Raw genomic sequence first — 20957 nt, 5'->3', positions numbered from 1 at the left:
GAAGCCCTGCAACAATCCCTTCATGTAGGAGCTCCAACAAGTGAGCGTTTTCCAAAATTGGTAATGCAATCTTGAACACACAGCACATTAGCTCGCAGCAAGCCGTATACTTGACATTGTCATTGCCACTCACAAGCACATCAAGGGAATTTTGCTACATAAACACTAGCCCTCCTGAAGAACACACATTGTTGCTTAGATGGCATTCCCGACTCCAAAAGATGGACCTTGAAAGCATAGACATTTTCTTCCCCGACGTAATTGCGAAGTATAACGCCAGACTAGCACGTTTGCATGAGCTATGCCTTGTGGAGTACACCAACATGTGCATTGTAACCGCCCACGGCACAAAGAAAAGAAAACGCCCAAAGATGATTCGCTTCAACAACTACAACAAAACCAAAGATGCTGAAAACCGCTATAGAGAATATGCTTGCTTTACCTATTGTTCGCTGGGGAAGAGCCTGCCACACATGATACAATTACGATGTGGCATGATTTGTACCTCCAAGTACAGCACATCATTGACAACAACAAGAACAAGTTCACCAAGAATGAGCTACCTCCTGAGCAACACAACAGTGGAGGAGCAACGTTCTCGTCTATGAGCACACAAGATATCCCCATGCACAAGGCCTCACGAGGGAATCCCTTGCATTCAACCCCTCCGTCATACAAACACACGGGCTTATTTACACACTACTATCTCAACGTACATGACCCTACAAACCTGTACATATCAAAACCTCTCCTGCACTCGCACGTCAAAATCGACCGCACAATCCTCGAAGAGCTGGAAATGCTTCGCCAAACATGAGAGTGGAAAACAAAACAAATTGACTTCAGCTTGGATGCCAACACTATGTCTTTGCAATCATTGAACACAAGGTCCTTCCTAGTGCACAAGATCGACATCTTGTCCTCCAACAACATCCTGGCATCAACTATTCTTTGCTTGCAAGAAGTGCGTACCATGCAACCAGAGCGTGCTTCCATTCCAACGTACTCCCACGTCCTTGGCACTCGGGGCCTTGGGGTTGCCACATTCTACAAAGAAAACCTCCTCCTCTTGACCAAAGACTTCACCTACAACGAAGAAGTGGAATGCTTGCTAACTATTTTTAGAAACCCGCAACAACAAAACATCGTCGTTATCAACATCTACAAATCTCCAAAGTCAAACACCGATACCATCGTTGCCACACTCGAGCGAGCTCTGCACCACGTGGACCAGCACCGGCACACTTACATTGTCGACGACTTCAACATCTGCTTCTAAAAACCTAATGCAAAAGCACAACATGGAACAACTATTCACACAATCCATTGAGATTGAACGCAACTCATACGACATTGCCATCCCCAACACTAGAAAGGAGCCATCCACGACAACGTTGCCAACCCACCTGGATCGCATTCATATTCTTCATTTACTCTCTCTCAAACTGTTTCCCACGCTACACATCTCACGCAGGCCTCATGAATGACTTATGAGCATTCATCTTGTTTTCATTCTCACACACAGTTTGCTCTTATAACATTCAAACTTTCCAGTGGTTCTACATACGGGCTTCTGTTGCAAAGTAATCATCCATTCATCTTCACGACCATCTGCGTTTAGCAAACCTAAGGCAGCGCTTGCGAGTACTACTTGGCAGTCTCCTCCAAAACTCAAATTTGGTGCACCGACTCTCTTAAAAAGATAAGGTGGAACAGACAGGAAAACCTCACTTCTAAGGTTGTAGGAGGATTGCACACATGCTGTGATGGTTTGCCTTCAACCATAGAGGGTATACTGTTGTTATAGATTTGTCTTTTGAATCAGTTCGTCGTTTCATATTCACGTATATGTGTGCTATTTTAGATGCATGGCGGAAACTCAAGAAAAGACATCGATTCCAGCAGCCGATTCAACACAAGCTTCAAAAAGTAAGAATAACGATCCACAAACACTGCCCCATGTTTCATCATCTTGCCTTTGTAAAAGCTGTTCTTAATCTCAAGAATTTTCGTAGGTTTTGGCTTTGCACCTTTGCGACATTTCAATGTTTTGGAAAGTACGTGATGTTTTTATATTTTGGAGTGCCTTCTGTTCTTCTTTAGTAATGTCTACAAAACACACGTCAAAAAACATTGGTAACATGCGTGCATCCGTACGTACGATTATATATATTTACAAATGACAAGGTCTGATGCATGATGTGTTTATGTGTGCCCTTATTGTTTTTAGAATTATAATTGATATTTGAGTTTATAAGGCAGAACATAGGTAGACGCCAACATATAGCAAGCTGAACATGTCAACAATGACATTAGTCACATGATGTTACAGCAAGTTATATACTCGATACTTTCACACGATCAACTCAGTCACATAGGCCATATTTGGCTCATACCTAACTAGCGCTCGATGGAAATGGAGCAAAGCACATACTCTCTTATGCCAGTGCAGAACTTGTCATTTAGTGAAATGGCAGATTTCAGCGAGATCATGGCATCCAGTCCGTGGATCTCTCTCATCAACAAGAGTCTAATCACTCACAAACAGGGTGATCATGCAGCTTATTAGTTCTTTGATGTTTTATCATGAAATGCTTTCATGATAGAGTCTACATGAATGGGTGACTACATTCCATGAAGATCCGGCGACAATCTCTTGAGCCACACACGCTCAACTGTTGTTATGAAGGCTACCCTATAATCAGCCTCACATGAGGAGGGGACCACAGTGGGTTGCTTCTTAGTCAACCGAGATTTGCATGACCTGCTAAGAAAGAAACAGTTTCCACTTGTGGAATGCCTACTCTCGTAGTCACCAGCCCAATCCAAAACACTGGTTGCAAAATCACCCTTCCCTAGCATAGAACAATCCAAGATGTTAGGTGTCCTGCAAAGCATCTGAAAATGCTCTTAACGTCGTACCAGTGCGTGCTCTTAGGGCTGTGCATATATCTGCTCACGTGTAACACTCAGAACTGAATGTGAGGATGTGTGCTGCATAGGTGAATGAGGCAGCCAACAGCCTGGCTGTATAGAGTAACATTGAAAGATTCACTGCTATCACATGGACAGCTTAAGCCTATATTCAACCGGAGTTGAAATTGGCTTACTATTCTACATATTGAACCCATGTAGCAACCCTCGTAATAATGCCCTCTTTTGAGTCCATAAACTGAATTCAAGTAATAATGCAACAGTCCTGCATTTGACTTTTGAAATGAGGCTTCAAGATCAGTCTTGTATTCTGCAATTTTGTCCTCTTTGGTCCTATCCAGGCATCACAAATCCAATGGACTGACTCACATAGACTTCGTCCTGCAATTCTCCATTAAGGAAAGCAGTCTTAGTGTGCAACTGAAATGAGCGGCCAATCCTTGTCTTGCCAGTGAGAGGAGCTGTAAGCTTACTCTCCTGGAGCGTTTGAATCAGCCACCTTGGGACTGATCTGGCTTCCTGAGTTGTTATTCTCTCTTCCCTAATTATTTGGTCAGCATCATCCCGAGTATTTGGCTGATCATTGACCTGATCCGAGGCATCCACATGCCTCTGTTCATGCTGCGTTTGTTGATTTCCCAACGGCTGTTCTGAATTGTTGTCCACTTTTAGTGGCAGCAACCTATCAAACACATCATATGAACCTTTTTACAGCTGTTTTTCAAACTTACTCATGGACTGATTTGAGTTTTCAGCAAACACCACCTCTCTACTGACAAAATTGTGTGTGTCAAAGGATTGTAGAGGCGGTAATCTTTACTCTCATTGCTATAGCCAACAAAAATGCACTTGACAATTTGCCTCTCATCTATTGAGGCACATGTGCATAGGCTAAGCATTGGAACACCCTAAAGGAGTCGGCTTTGTGATTTTGTCATACCATGCCTCAAAAGGCTTGATGACCTTTAAAGCTTTTGTGGGGCATCTGTTTAGAACATGTACAACACACTTGTTGGCTCCATTCAAAACTTATGTGGCAACGCCTTTGCTTTGAGCATGCATGTGGCTATCTCCATTAGGGATTTATTCTTTCTCTTAGCCACACCTTTGCAAAGAGGTGTATGGCATTGTACGCTGATGCTTAATGCCTTTCTCATCCAAGTATTGCCTTAAAAGCATTAGACATATATTGCCCCCCTCATTGTACACTGATGCTTAATGCCTTCTTCATCCAAGTATGCCTCAACAGCATCAGACATATATTCCCCCCTTCAATCCATATGGAGGGTTTGCACTTTGCAACGTGTTTTATTTTCAATCCTTGCAACAAAATGCTGAAAACAAATAAATACCTCAAGGGTACACCCAAGCAAATTTGGAGTCATCATCAATGAATTCCCTAGTCCTTATGGAATCACACACATCACTATGAATGAGTTGCATTTTTAGTCATCGCTGACTGATCCATCCCTACGAAAGCATTTCGATGTATTTTGCCCAGAGTAGATCCTTCACAAACATGTTCGGCAAAGTGACTCTAGCAAAGGCATATATATTCAGTATGTCTCTGCAATAGCTGTAAACTTGCATAGTTTATAGGCCCCCCAGCTATGCCTCTTTGATAGTAAGAGTAGAGATACTTGCCAAAAAAGCATCATGCTTGTAGCTGTGAAATCTGTCCAGCTGGTATAACCCCTGGTGCAAATTTGCAATAGTGAGCATCTGATAATTCTTTTCACATTTACTGATTATGCACTTGTGATCCTCAAAGGTGATAGCAAAACCTCTTTTCCCAAAAGAAAGAAAGAGGTGTTTTATTGACAGTTACGAAAGGCCAAAAAAGCCTATGAGACCGAGAGACTGAAGTCAAAGTGAAAGTACACCTCCAATGGGAGATTTTGGAGGTGTCGATGAAACCCCCGAAAACAAAAGATACCTGTTTGTAAGACTAGAATAGATCCAATTGTACTCCACCTGATGTGTCACAAGGTGTACAGAGCCTCTTGGTGATCCGTATTGCATGAGAAAGATAGTTTGTAGGTACTTGGGTGTTTGGATGAAGCCATCCTCACTCCGAAGAAGGAAATGCTCTAAATAGAAGGCCATTTTAGTCACAAATGGCTGCAAGAGGAAATAGGGAAGATTCTTCTTAATCCCAGGACATAGAGTACGTTTGGAAGACACAAATCAGTTCCATCAATTGATGACAAAAATTTCTTTCCAACTCTGTTCTGGAATATGGCACCTTGCTCAGTGGACCAGGCTGAAAATCTGCAGATAGTTCTCTCTGGGAGCTAGCGTTTGACATTAACTGACATTTACATTTTTTAATTTCTCAACTGCTGGCTGAGCTGAATCAGTTCTGGATGGATAGAGACCATGATCCACTGCTCATGAACCAGCTGTCATATTTTTATGTGTCGGCTCTCTTTGCAACATATCTCCCGACTAATTCCTGTAATGTAAGTGAGTTGGGGTCACCCGTCATAGACAGCTTGAGTGACGTGTGAAATGACTAGTATGACTTTGGCGAGGAGCTCAAAGTGGTAGAAATGTACTGATTGTCTGGAATCACTTCATCAATATTGAGCAATTGCTCACAAAGATCCTAGATCTTTATGAAGTGTTCTGACATCAAATCCCCTTCATGCATCTTGATTCTGTCACGATCTGTGGCGTATTTCTTTCTCTATACTTTAGACTTATGGATGGTTTGATGAATGGACACTTGTGGAAGGGTATGCCCTTTTGACGGGACACTTCCTATAAGGCACAACCCTTCACAAGAGACACATTCTATTGAAGAGATACTACCATTGTAATGTACCCTCTCATTAAGGGTTACACCCTTCACAAGGGGTACACACCTCTTCATGCACATACACTTTGGAGTACACACTTTTCATGTGTGACTCTTCACTCTCTATATAAGAGAGGCCCAATTGTATGGATGACACACTACAGGCACTCAAGCAATACAAATATTCCTTGTTCTCTGCTATTTCAGTCTCCTTTCTGTTCCTTAGCACATTTCTAATATAGTAAATCTAGGATTTCTTACAGTGGTATCAGAGCAAATTTCGCTCTTGCCTGTAGGAAATGCCCCCCACCTTCTAGTGCCTATCTGATACACAGCTACTTCTGCTAGAAGGATATCCACGCACTTTGATGCATAGAAGAGATGGAGAGAATGAGCGTAAAAATTTTTAGCGCCAACCCCACCTAAGTCATTAGTGGCCTCTCCATTTTCCTCACATCACGAGCTGATGTGAATGGATACGACAAAAATTGTGTCTTTTGATGTGCTTGGGTTGTCCCAAAATCAAGGGACCACCTTTTTCACCATCGGACACACCTTTTGATGAAGAGTTTTTGACTCCTCACCCAAGGGACACACCCCATCGTGAAAAAGACATCTTTTTGTGTGGGGACACTCCTCTTTAAAACAAGGTTCCACCCCTTCATGAAAAGGTACACCTATTCCAAGGGTCACCCCCCTTAGAATAGGCACACCTTTTGGCGCCAAGCACCACCCTAATAAAGGGTACCTAGAGGCCCTAAAAAGAGCAACCAGCCCTACACCCAAGGCCTAACCCTAGACTACCCTAGGGACAAGGCAACCCACGTTTTTATTTTTGGCAACCACCTAACCTAGGCAGCCAAAAACAAATGAGGATTCCCGATTGACGCACTCCATATGGAAATTCATCACGCAGGTTCGCCTCTCTTCCATGCCATATGCCGCTCTCCATCAACCGATTTGCTGCCCTGGTTTTCAGCCAGTCTTTCCTGGCCCAGATCATCAGCCCTTGCTGCCCGCAAATCAGCCCTGGAAGCGAGCAAAGCACTTCCCTCAAGCAGCGCCAGATGCAAGCAGCCTCTGCTAGCGAATCAAATCAGCCTGGTCCCTGCTGCTCATAGCCTGTGAACAGCGGCTCTTTGCTGCCCTCAAATTCCGTCTAGCCAGGCCCAGGCCTGTTTCAAGTACCCCACAGGTTTCAACGCAGGCCACCTTAGCCAGGCCACAGATTTCAAGTGCGCCAAATTTCACGGAAGCTGCAAAACGCCTCTACCAACGCCCTATCTGCCTCGAAAGTCTTGCCAGGCACCTATTTCTTGTTCACACATCGACGTGGACTTGCAAAGACAACAAAATGGACCTCCGGATAGAGATTTTTCAGGCCCTTCTACGCAACTAATTGGTAGATCTAATCTACGCCAGGTGGATTCTTTCCATTCTTTTTTCTAAGGATTCTCTTTCACATCGATATTTGCTGCTCATTATCAAATTACAGCAAATGAAAGCCCTCTCCTTAAATCATGGAAACCCCTGGTAATGCCTCAGCCCCTTCAAGGACACCTCAGGCATCACCTATAACTCAATATCGTGTTCAGATTGCACAACCAGCCCACTTCGGAGCTTTTGCATCGTGGGTCTTTTGTGTCACTTGCCCTTCTAGTGACTTGGACCACATCCTATATCTTTTGTGTGAGGCACCTCAATTACACTACTTCCTCAGCATAGTCTAGGTTGTGGTTCACAAGACACGTAGATACCCAGAACCCGATATTCCACATGAGTTTGCTGTCCATCTTTGGAGAGAATTTTACCCCTCAGCTTCAGCATCTCCAAGGTACTCTCCACCTCCTTCAGCTCCCAGATATTCTCCGGAACAGGTTTTACCTTCTCCAGACAGTATTTACACTTTGAAGGCACTCCTCCTCCTGGATATCCTCCTCTCCCGATAGCAGCTCCTTATCCTTTCTCAGATCCGTGGACTCTGCAACCTACACCTATCCTCTCACGAGCAGTAGCACCCATTTCGGCATCACTAGTGTCACCTCAAACAGGACCTCCTTTGCCGGATTGCCACGGGTGGTTCCATCTTGCCTCGCGTGGCCCCTCCAACATGAGCAATCTCAGGGAGCAGCCCGGATCTTCTTCCAGGAATGGTACAAACTAGAGCGCAGTCTTGTGCTCTTCTCACAGGGACCTCAGATATGTCGCACCGCCGCGTGCAGCCTCTCTGGAGATAAGCGACCCTAATCCAAAAAAGACCCTCGAAGTAAACATACAAGGCGAAGCATTACTTCAACTTCAAATTTCTCAGCTTCAGGACAGCATTTCCGACTTGGTCCAGAAAGTCCAACAACTCTAGGATTCTCGCAGTACCACACATACAGAGGATGACGTGACACCATTGGATGACTATGTGGACCCGATCCCACCAGAGGTAGAAAACACTGAACTTTGTGCCCTCTACCGCTTACTTCAAGCTTCCAAAACTAAAAGACTTGACATTAAACTTTCGGAAGCCTATAGTGGTCAACGAAATTGCCGAACAGTTGGCCAATGGCTCGCAAAATTGCACATGTACTTTGATATTGTCGACCTCACTGAAGGCAAGAAGATTGCCTTGGTAGCCTCCCTCCTCAAAGATACAGCTTTCCTATGGTGGCAACGACGCTTAAAGGACGATAAAAGTGTGTTAACTTGGGAATGTTTTTAACACGTGCTCCGTAAGCAGTTCATACCTGCCAATGCGGACTTCCAAGCACACTCAAAACTTCGGCAGTTGGAGCAAATAGGCTCCCTGTCTTCCTACATCTCTCGGTTCACCACATTGGTATTGGAGATCGATGGTTTAACTGATGATGATTGCCTTCATTGTAACCGGCCTTAGATCACTAAGGGTAGTGTATCTGTCTCTACTAACTCACAAAGATGAAAATACAGCCAACTTAAAGGATTGCCTTTGTTCACAAACCAAACTCAAAGCATAGAACTTCACTGCACAGCATCATGTAAACATCTAAGACAAGGGAGGCTAGAATGCCCCTCCTCAGAAACATAGAGAGTGACACCTGTTGGCCCCAACACTTGGCGCCCCTTGCGGTATTTATTTAGACTGGTTAGCTCAAAGATACAAAGGGACTCCCTTCAAGAGCTCACCCACAGGTGCAACCCAGTACAACGCCAACCCGTGGCTGTGCCAGTGACCAACTCCTAGTGCTATTACCTTGGTTCCTTTCAGCAGACATGCATAATCACAAGTAGACCAAAGTGATAGCATGCCAAGCAATGCATTGCCCATTTCCAAGCCATTACCGAGCCCAAGGCCAACCACTGCACCCCCAGGAAGAGAGTATCACAACCAGTGCCCCAATCCTCTCCCGGGCCAACGGCAGCATCCAACCTAGCAGGAACTTAGTAGGAATGGCTGTAGCAAAGAGTATGGAAGGAAGATGAGTATTCAGCCAACAGAGAGAGTCTGTTTCAGCCCGAAACAGCTCCAGAAGTAGGATGAGAAGTGGACAGCAAACTCTGGTACGAGAGAGCTGCCTAGGAGTGTCTTCCAGCACTAGAAAAGATCAGAGAGAAGTGCATCCAGCAAGCTGTAGCAGATCAGCCAAGAATGTGTCCACCAGAACAGAGTTTACAGCCCACAAACAGCTCCGTTTTCAGTGCGCCTTGCACCAGGCAGGAGCAGGAAGAGAGGCGCCCATGAATATGGCTTCAGATGCAAAAAAGAACTTTTGTCGTGAAGAAAGTCGAAAACAGCCTCAAAAGTGGCCCAGAATGAAGGCGTCCAAGTCTCGGAAGTGTGCCAGCAACAGAGAGCACCAAGGGGAGGAGAACTGTCACGAAGAAAGCACAAAATTCTTCTTCAGCAAGCAAAGGGAGGGCTGCAGAAATCCGCCATGAATGAATGAAGCTACCCCTGGTAGGGGTGAAGTCTCAAATCAGCAAGGAAAGCCAAGGAAGGGCTCCAGGGCCTTCCAGGGACTTCCAGAGGTGACACAAGGCAAGCAGATAGGCCACCAGCAGACGCCTAAGCAAAATGAGGCGTGGGATTTTTAATGCCCCTAGGGGGTTAAATGGCACACCATGACCCTAGTGCAAAGGAACCAATCTCTAGGGGGTCAGTTTTTAAAGGATGACCCGACTGAACCAAACCAATGACCTTAGAAAATGAAACCACTCTAATTGCACCAGGAGTTGCACTTATTGCACATAAAATCATAGGTACCTTTTGGGCATTAACTAAGGCCCTAGCTTGGTACCCTAGGCCAAATTCAGTGACAGTTAGTTTAGATACTTCACCATCACCACCACATCCCCGTGACATACCCCCGTCTTAAAACAGCAAACTATCTTGTTTGCTGTCCCAAAATTACAGCAAATAGAAAAGGGTGTCACATTAGACATAAAACAGCCCATAATCAATAGTACAACATCACATGAAGTACCAAAAATACAATGTACATACAATAGGATTGCAGATCCATCCGTATGGCAGTGTATCAACCAACTGGAGTGTCATGATCACTCATCATAGAAGTCTCATGGCAGAAACACTGTCAGCATCAGTGCCTCGGGTGAAACCGCAATGTCACCAAGCGACCTCTAGATATCCTGTGAGCCTGTTTGCATTGTGGGTGCAGAAGTGCTACCGCCCCCATGAGCATCCGGTAATGCTCCAGACATATGCTCTGCTGAACTGGCATGAGAGACTACCGCAGTAGGCTCGAGACCAAATGCCTCAAGGTAGAGCTGTAAAATTTGAGGTGAATCCACCAATTCACTCTCTTCCATCCAGATCGCATCGTTCGCAGGATAGTTCTTGCACTTCACACGATAGCGTCTGGCCACTCTACCATTAATTTTCTGTTCCTTATGTGCCACAATTTGCTCAAGAATCAAGACCTCATCTTGCTCATCAACTTCAGGTTGCTCTTCAATTGGCATATCCTGTGGCACTTCTCCATGAAAAGGCTTCAGCAAGCTAACATGGAAAGCATTGTGGATGATCCATTGCTCAGGTAGCTTCAGCCTGTAAGCTACCTCATCGATCTTCTCAAGGACTTGAAAGAGGTCGTAGTACCTCATATTCAGCTTAGTGTACAGCTTTACCTTCCCTTTCTTGTTCCTGAGGCGTGCTTTAAGAAAACGCTTTATCTTGGCTGCGTTGGAGGGCATACTTAACCTTTTCATAGGCTGCCCGCAAATCCTCCACATACTCATCTGCCACAAAAAATTTCTCCTTTGTATGCAAGATAGGAGGAACCTTCCTTGCTCCTTCCACTATTTCAAACGGTGCCTTACCTGTGGAAGAGTGCACTGTATTGTTGCATGCATACTCAATCAATGGCAAGTACTGTTCCCATTTTGTTTTGTGTTCAGACACATAGCATCGGAGCAAATCCAAAGCTGTAGAATTTGCCTCTTCTGATTGACCATCAGACTGTGGATGATAAGAAGATGAAAACAGCAGTGAGGTTCCCATGTCTTCAAACAAACCTCTCCAGAACATGCTGGTCATCCGTGAATCTCTATCGCTCACGATAGATTCAGGCATCCCATGATACTTGAAAGCAGATTTTAAGAACTCCTTTGCCATCTGCTCTAAAGTAATCTTCTTTCTTACTGGAATGAAATGAGCCATCTTGCTGAATCTGCAAATTATGGTCCAAATGCCATCATGACCAGAAGGAGTGCGAGGGAGATAAAAAACAAAGTCCATGGCTATACTCTGCCATGGTCTATCTGGTATAGGCAAAGGCTGAAGTAAACCGGGCTGTTTCTGCTTGTCATACTTCACCTTTTGACTAGTGATGCATGTCCTGACATAAGCCTCAACATCCTTCCGTAGTGAAGGCCAATAAAAGTAGTGCTCTACTGCTTTGATTGTAGCCTCAATACCCCTATGTCCTGCATATGGTGGGGCATGACTTTCAGTGAGCACCTTATGCCTCAATGGCTGCGTTACACACACCACTTTCCATGCATCATCATAAATCCCTCCTTAAGTGTGTGATGATCATGCCTATTGCCCTCCATAAGCTGATCATAAATACGTGCGAAAGCATCATCTGTAGCATATTGCTCCTTCAGGGCATCTAGCTCATTGTGATAAGCAATGGTAACGGCAGATACCTGTGGTTTCTTGGATATAGCTTCCGTACGTGGCCTTCTTGAAAGTGCATCAGCCACTATATTTTTCTTTCCAGCCACATGTACAATCTGAAAATGAAAAATGGAAAGGAAGTTTGCCCATCTCATGTGCTTTTCTGATAACTTTCTATGAGTGAGAAAGTATTGCAGCGATTGATGATTAGTTTGCACATAAAAATCAGCACCTAAAAGATAGTGCTTCCACACAGTAAGAGCATGATTTACAGCTACCAACTCTTGCTCATATACATTCATGTTGTGTTCAGCATCTCGGAGCAGCCTGCTCTCATATGCAACCACTCTACCTTCCTGCATGAGTACTCCTCCAACACTATCGCCGCTTGCATCGCATTGAAGAACAAAAGGCTTTCGCAAGTCTGGCAAAATGATGACAGGATCTGAGCATAGCTTTTCTTTCAGCTCATTAAATGCTGCAATGTCTTTCTTCCCCCAACGGAAAGGCACTGCCTTCTTTTGCAAAGCATGTAAGGGTGAAGCTATCTCAGCAAAATAGCGAATGAAGCGCCTATAGTATGAACACAAGCCAAGAAAACTACGAACTTCATGTAGGTTCTTTAATGGAGGCCAATTCTTGATTGCCTCTATCTTGGCAGGGTCCATCCTCACTCCATCTCGTGAGATGATGTGTCCCAAGGAATGTATCTCTGGCATGAAGAACTCACTCTTCTTGGTGTTGACCAGTAAACTATGTTTCTTGAGTTCTGCAAATACAACTGCCAAGTGTTGCCTATGCTCCTGTTCATCTTTCGAGTGCACAATAATGTCATCAAAGAATGTACCCACAAACTTCCTGTGCTCTCTCAAAATGCGATCCATCATATGATTGAAGGTAGCAGGAGCATTGGTCAAACCAAATGGCATAACAAGAAATTCATAAAGCCCAAAAGTGGTCTTGAAGGCAGTGTTATGTACATCTTCGGGCGTGATTCGCATCTGATGGTCACCACTCTTCAAGTCAATGTGACTGAAGATGGCTGATCCCTCTAATCGATCCAAGATATCATCAATGCGTGGAATAGGAAATCGATTCTTGATAGAGATCTTATTCAAAGTCCTGTAGTCAATACACATGCTCCAAGATCCATCCTTCTTCTGCACAAGTAGGACAGGAGAACAATATGGAGAAGAGCTTGGTTGAATCAGCCCCTTCTGTAACAATTCATTCACTTGACACATGATCTCCTCCTACTGTGCTGCACTCACCCTATATGGTGGTCGGTTATGTAACAGACACTATCTCTTCTTCAAAATCTCTATTTCTAGATTGACTCAGCTCACGGGCGATGGCATTCAGTTGTTCCACCCAGCCACACTCTCGTGGATCACAGATCTTCAGATTCCATTCGTTCCTTTTTTCTTTTCATGCTTATCCACGAGACCCTCATTTCCCTAGATAGTTCTCCTTGCCAAATGTCATCATTTTAGCCTCTCCACTTGGTGCACCTTTTTACCCCTCTCTTGGGGCACATTAAAAACCACTTGTCCCTTGGCATTATTGCACATTTAGGTGCACCTAGGCCTTAGCACTCAGAACTACCTAGTCAATGCCATTTCACCCTCACCTAGGACCTTGGCAGTTACTTCTCTTGACCATTTCAATTACGCACATTAACTATTACAAAAGTTGGTCATCTAAGAGAAAATGCCCACACCAATCTTTCCGAGGTCATGCTATCTCGGCTAGAGCATAACATTCCTTCCCTCTTCAAGCATCAGCGTCCTCGATGATGAAATCTGGGAACACTCTCCGTAACTGGTATACGGATTCCCAGGTAGCTTCCGATAGAGGCTGACCATGCCATGCGACCAACACCGTGGGTATCTTCCGATTTCGTATTTGCATTGTTCCTCGGTCCAGGATTCTTGTTGGTTTTCGCCTTGCAATATCCTCTATCTCCTGAAACAAAACCACACCTTCGATTAGTGAGTCACCTGTATGTAAAAATTTCTTTAAGCGCGAAACATGAAAAACCAGGTGCACCTTACACTCCTGTGGCAATTCTAATTTATAGGCTACACTGCCTATTCTCTTTAGAATTAACCACGGCCCACAGTATCGAGGTGATAACTTAGCACACTCTCCTGAAGTCAATGACTTCGAGTGCGAAGGAACTCTGAGAAAAACTTTTTCTCCTTCCTCAAATACTCTTATAGACCGATTTTCATCCGCATACACCTTGGCTCTATCCATAGCCTGGCGGATATTAGCTCTCGCAAGTGCTAGCATCTCCCGCATCTGAACTACAAAGTTCACGGCACTAGGCACTTTCTGAGGTACTCCAACTATAGTCGGATTGGCTGGTCTATAACCATAGTTCAGTTCAAACGGACTGAACCCGGTAGAGGAATGTTTCCTATCATTGTAGGCAAACTCCAACAATGGCAACCACTTGTCCCATGTATGTTGCCTCAATGACACATATGCTCTCAGCATATCCTCTAAAGTCTGGTTGACTCTCTCCGTCTGACCATCCGTCTCAGGATGATCCCCACTACTCATTCCTAACTCAGTCCTTAGTGTCTCAAATACCGCTGTCCAAAAATGACCGGTAAATCTGACATCTCTGTCTGACACTATGGATCTAGGCAATCCATGCAGACGAAATATATGTCTAATGAACAAATCCGCCACTTGCGGGGCACTAACAGACTCTCTAGTCGGAATGAAGTGAGCCATCTTGGTTAGACGATCAACCACCACAAGGACAGAATCATACCCTCCTTGTGTCGTAGGCAGTCCTACAATAAAGTCCATGGAAATGCTCTCCCACTTACTTAGTGGTACTTCCAAGGGCTGTAAAAGTCCGGGTGGCTTCACCCGCTCGGCCTTGCTTACCTGACACGAGAAACATCGTGTCACATATTCATGAATATGCTTTTTCATCTTTGGCCAAAAGAAATCTCGCTTCACGAGATCATATGTCTTCTCGACACCTGGATGTCCCGCACACGGGCTATCATGGCACTGTCGAATGACTCTCTGCCTGAGATCATTCTGACCAGGTACTACAACCTTGCCATTTCTAACTAGCATACCATCCCTTATGGTATATCTTGCATAAGTTTGGCCTTTTCTGGATGCCAGGTCATCCTTTTCATTTTCCCCGGGTTTTAACACATGAGCTTTAGGCCATAAGCTCTGGACAAACTCGTCCACCTTTTGAGTTTCTCTTATCTCGGTCATTAGAGCATTCTCTAATACCGTGAAACTGAGGTTGTGCATAATGCGAGACAACGCATCAGCAACCTTATTGTCTTTTCCTCTTCGGTACCGAATCGTTAGATTAAACTCCTGCATGAGCTCTGCCCACCTAGCTTGGCGGCCCCTCAAGTCAGGTTGTTTACAAAAATGTTTCAGAGTATCATGATCTACATCCACATAAAACTCTGAACCATACAAATAATGCCTCCATGTTTTCAAAGCATGGATAACAGCATACAACTCCAATTCATGAGTTGGCCAATTCCTTTGAGAGGGAGAAAGCTTCTTGCTTTCAAAGGCTACTGGCCTTCCCTCTTGAAGGAGAACTGCTCCTACCGCAATGCCACTTGCATCGGTTTCTAGGAACAACGGTTTCTGGGGATCAACTATTTTTAACACCGGTCCTGTGACCACAGCTTGTTTTATGGTGTTAAAACTTTCTTGTTGATTCTGTCCCCAAATAAAAAGTACTTTATCTGAGGTCAGATCAGTCAATGGCGATAATATTCTGGAATATCCTTTGATATGCCTTCTATAAAACTGGACAAATCCCAAGAATGATCGCAACGCGGTCAGACTACGCGGTCAGACTCTGAGGGATTGGCCAAGTTAGTATCGCAGCCACTTTCTTTGGATCCATTTCTACCCCCTGTGGAGTAATTATGAACCCTAAATATTCAAGCCTAACCATACACAGTATAGTTTTCTTCTTATTCACATAAATTCACATAAAGACTGGCTTTCCTCAAAGTACTGAACACTATTCTTAAGTGTTCACGATGCTCAGTAACACTTTTACTGAATATCAGGATATCGTCAATAAAATGTACTACGAACTTTTCGATATACGGACGTAGTAAATCGTTCATAAGCATGACGAAGGTCGCTGGAGCATTGGTAAGTCCAAAGGGCATTACCAAAAACTCATAATGACCAAACCTGCTTCTGAAAGCGGTTTTATGCACATCCTCGGCTCTAATCCGGATTTGATGGTAGCCGCACTTAAGATCTATCTTGCTGAAAATCACGGCTCCATGTAATGCATCAAGCAAATCATCAATCCGAGCCATCGGATACCTGTGCTTAACAATGATATTATTCAATGCTCTGTAATCTATACAGAGGCGAAACGTATCATCCTTTTTCTTCTTTAATATCACTGGCGAAGCAAAAGGTGAGAAACTTGGTTGAATCTGCCCCAACTTGAGGTATTCTTCCAGTTGTCTACGCACCTCCGCTTCTTCAGCAAAACTCATTCTATAGGGAGGTCTATTCACAGGTTCTGCCCCCGGGATCAGTTCAATCTTATGTTGAACTTTCCGTTCTGGAGGTAACCCATAAGGTAGTTCATCCCTATAACATTCAGAGAACTCCTCTGTTATAAGATTAGCCAGCTTGGCCATCTCACCACTTTGCGTAACATCAGTGCTAGCCGAAGAATCATCCACCGGCTCTACCGATGCTGTGTAAAGGAATAAAAACTCTACTTGAGCCTTTCTGATTTCCATCACGGAAACCAACGGTCCCTGAGGTATATCTTTCTCACCTCGCAAGACATAAAGCACATCATTCATCTTGAATTGATATACGTGCTTTTTCCAATCAATGGCTGGATTCTTCTTAGAATGCCATGCCATACCCAGGGCTATATCTGCATGAGCAAGCTTGGTCATTTCAAAATCAAGCTTCTCAGCATAGTCCTGAATCCGAAGCTCCAAGTGGGTAACCCTTTGGTCCCATACTTCAGTCGAACTTCCATCTGCCATCCTGGCTGCATACGCATAGTCAGATGGACTTGTCTTTAATTTCAGCCTCTTCACGAGCTTGGAGTTAATCACATTGTGAGTTGACGCTGAGTCAAACAACACAATGACATCATGACTGGCCACTTGCCCTTTCATTTTAATTAACTCCGTATCATTAAAGGCCATATAGCCCGTTGCTGCGGGCTTAGATAGGATGTTATCAGGTGCACTCGTCACTAACTTAGCAACAGATACACATAACAAACAAGGTACTAACCTCTTAGAAGGTCCCGCCAGTTGCATCTACATATGTTCTGCGTTGGGACTCTCGTGCATTTCCACGTCGCATTCAGATATTATCATATTAGCCGTGCGGCGGTCTTTATTCAGTGGACAATCCTTCCACTGATGTCGCTGAAGGCAGCCGAAGCACAATCCTTCTTTTCTAGCTTTTTCTTTTTGTTCAGGGGTCAACAAGGACTTTGACCAAGCTCGGGCTGCCATTGGAGTTATTTTCCTTTTCACCCCAACGGTGGTACTTGTTTTTACTGGTCCCTCAACTGGCTTCACCTGCTTGGTTTGGCCACTTGGTTGCGAGACACTTGTCTTTGAAATCCATTTCCTCTGAACTCCCCCTTTTTTCGGGTACTCATACTGAGTCCCTGCCTGCACAAATCCACCAGATCTGCCTCTGGCATCCTCATAGTTCAGGGCTACTGCAATAGATTCATCTAATGTAGTCACATATTTAGCCCGAACTTCCATTTTGATCTTGTCGTTCAGTCCATAGATATAATCTTTTAACTGAACCGACATAGGGAGAGGGTCTGTTATTTTCATGACACATTCCCTGAATTTGTCAGTGTACTCTGCCACTGACAGACTCCTCTGACGAAGATTTCTATAAGCATCCCAAGCTCGAGATTCTTCATCAGGTGGGAGAAAGTGTTTCTTGAATTCAGCTTTAAACCCTTCCCAGGTGGTTGGAGTAACTTGATCCTTCTGTTGCTTTATCCACCATCTGTCCGCTGCCTCAATAAACAGGTGTGTGGCCTCGCGGATTTTCTTTAGATCGGATCTAATTTCACAAATGGCGAAGGCTTCTTCCCACTTGTGTAACCAAACCTCGATCACATCAGAGCTGCGCTCGGTCATCCGACCAGCGTACTTCTCCGTACTTCTCCGGTCTATAATTAGCGATATTAGGTACTTTGACCCTTGCGCGCTCTAATGAATGGATACTGGGCTCTGGCTTTGCTGGAGCTTTGCCCTTATCAATTCTAGACGGTCTAGCCGACAAGGCTTGTACCATCTCCCTAATCTCATTCTGACTAGCATTCACTTGAAGCTGCTGGTTCATAATCTGCTATAAAGCATCCTCTAATATCGAAATCCTACCGATCAAAGTAGGTGCTGCATGATGTGACATTCGTTGTGTAGACTGCACTCTAGACTCACTAGGATTTACCCTAGAATTCTGCCCTTCTGCCTCCATAGTTTCACAATGGAAGATGTGTTTTTTTTTTTTTTTTTTCAGTCTTTTCTAGAACCCAAATAAAAAATACATATACCCTTCTTTTCTATTCTGCTGCGTCCTAAGCTCTTAGTTATAAAACACTCTGAACGTCCCTTTTTTTTTTGCGGTGCAGAAATAACAGGATCATATGAAAAAAATACTGTATGGAAAGAAGGGCTCCTTGATTTCTCCTCGAAATCTCGATTGGTCATAGTAACGCTTTGCTAGTCTTTGTTCCCATGAAGATTCCGAATCGTCTTCTTCAGAACGAATGAACCTGTATGTTTCTCGAAGAGTGTCCTGGTCTGTCTTCAATGGCTGCCTTTGGTCTCCTGCTACTTTGCTGTAGGAGCGTGATCCTACGCCTATGCAAACGAATGTCCACGTAACCTCTACGCTCCACCTGCTACCAGCCGCTGCTTTACGTGACGCCAAAGTCCAGCCACCAATTCAGAAGCCCCGTCTGGTCTTCTTTCCCGTCGACCGTCGAACCACCACGCTACCCCAAGCCGAATTGAAAAAAACGTCGTCAATCGTTGACGACCTCCATCGAAGTAATCCAGCGCCCACGGACCTTCGTAAGCCAATTGCGCGTCAGCGCGTTACGGGACCCCAACTAGCCTTCTCCGTTGACAGTCCAAAACGCCACCGATCAGGCGTCGCCAGCAGCTCCGTCACCGTAGAACACCAAACGAAAATTGGCCGTCCACCTTCCCTTCACGTACAGCCTCCGTCTTGTCCCTTACTCTCTCAACAAGGCTTTGATACCAACTGTAACAGACACTATCTCTTCTTCGAAATCTCTATTTCTAGATTGACTCAGCTCACGGGCGATGGCATTTAGTTGTTCCACCTAGCCACACTCTTGTGGATCACAGATCTTCAGATTCCATTCGTTCCTTTTTTCTTTTCATGCTTATCCACGAGACCCTCATTTCCCTAGATAGTTCTCCTTGCCAAATGTCATCATTTTAGCCTCTCCACTTGGTGCACCTTTTTACCCCTCTCTTGGGGCACATTAAAAACCACTTGCCCCTTGGCATTATTGCACATTTAGGTGCACCTAGGCCTTAGCACTCAGAACTACCTAGTCAATGCCATTTCACCCTCACCTAGGACCTTGGCAGTTACTTCTCTTGACCATTTCAATTACGCACATTAACTATTACAAAAGTTGGTCATCTAAGAGAAAATACCCACCGATCTTTCCGAGGTCATGCTATCTCGGCTAGAGCATAACAGGTTAGGTGGAGAATTTCCAGGAATGATATCAATGGTATGATCTTCTGGCCTCTCAAGAGGTAACTCCTCTGGAGTTCATTTGAAAAACAATCTTGAAACTGAAATAAAAACTCAGTTTGCTGTTTTTCCAGCTTGGAAAAATCAGAGTTATCCTCATCAGGGTCTTTTTCTTTGACAAAAATCAAATACGCAGAAAGATGCTTTTTCATTATAGAGGAAATCACCGAAGCGGATACAATTGGGACTGATTCTCCCTTCGAATTTACATCAATGACTTGGGTTTTACCCCTATAAGTCAAGGTAAGCTTCTTGTCATGTGTATCTATGATAGCATGCACACGGTATATCCAAGGCATCCCCAGCAAAACATTACACTAAGGTAAAGGCATCACATAGAAATCCTCATAGTCCACATATCCCTGAATGTGGATCCGTAGCTTCCCTATGATAGGTGTGACAGGGGTACTAAGCTCCGGATTAGCCATGTTGGCCTCACAAAGAGGACCAATCTCCTTTGGTCGAAGACCCAACTGAGCTGCAAGTTTAGGGGTAATGAAATTTGCTTTGGCTTCTGAATCAAAGAAGTACGGACAATGTTGATCCCGTAGCTTGCCCCATGCTCTGCACATCTCTATCTTCTTCTCATCATGCTCACCCCCAATAATGTCAGGTATATGGCCAGCACTTGGCTTGGGCTTCTTGCCTTTGGGGTCCTCTCTATTGCCTTGATTAGTGTCAGCCCGAGTTGCTGCAGGTTCTTTCCTCTTCTTGTTAGGACAATCTGCTGCCCTATGACCCGTCTCTTTGCGGAGGAAACACCTCCCTTCAGTAAACAACTTGTTCCTCTCCTCAGGAGTGAGAGAAGAGGGCTGCTGTTTTCTCCTTTGTCCAGCCACAAACTTTGATTTAAGAGGGACTTTTCCAGCTTGTTGTGGTTTCTTTGGCTCCTCCTTAAAGTTGCTCTTGAAACGTGAGACTCTGCTCTGCGTGAGTAAGCTGTGTTGGCATTCTCTATCAACTGTGACATGCTGGAAATATGTGTCTTGGTGCAATAGTCCCTCAACTCTTTGGGAAGACCACAGCAATACTTTTCAGCTTGCTCTGAAATAGGGATTGTTCTGTAAGAGCTCACAGGTAGAAGCTCATCCCAAAACTTCTTGTTGTAATCCTCAAGATTCCTGCATTCCCTAGCATTCCATTGAGTTATGACATCCACTTCAAAAGTAGTGGTGAGCCATGCGGCTGAGAATGCCTTTTTGAATTCAACTGATGTAGCAGGTGTTTGGCCCTGAAGGAGAAGGTTAGACCACCACTGCATGGCATTTCCCTTAAGGAATGTGG

The 20957-nt window shown here is 44.5% G+C and overlaps 1 protein-coding gene across 3 annotated transcripts in view; it reads left to right on the top strand.

Moving 5' to 3' along the window:
• The first annotated feature begins 1449 nt into the window (after positions 1-1449).
• The window catches only part of LOC147890970 (zinc finger CCCH domain-containing protein 1-like), a 46949-nt gene continuing 27441 nt past the window's right edge, over positions 1450-20957 (top strand). Inside the window, exons 1-2 of one of the 3 annotated variants that reach the window (XM_087389654.1) lie at positions 1450-1707; positions 1865-1929. In XM_087389654.1, the coding sequence (XP_087245780.1) occupies positions 1869-1929 (61 nt within the window). In that variant the 5' untranslated portion in view covers positions 1450-1707; positions 1865-1868. Of the gene's footprint in view, positions 1739-1864; positions 1930-20957 lie in introns of all 3 variants that reach the window. The other 2 variants (XM_087389656.1, XM_087389655.1) reach the window with 2 other exon arrangements.

This window comes from Dipteris shenzhenensis, chromosome 18, assembly GCF_047967505.1.
Source record: "Dipteris shenzhenensis isolate YYH24624 ecotype China chromosome 18, Dip_SZ_1.0, whole genome shotgun sequence".
In the NCBI taxonomy this organism is placed as follows: Eukaryota; Viridiplantae; Streptophyta; class Polypodiopsida; order Gleicheniales; family Dipteridaceae; genus Dipteris; species Dipteris shenzhenensis.
This window is presented reverse-complemented; position numbering and strand designations above follow the sequence as displayed.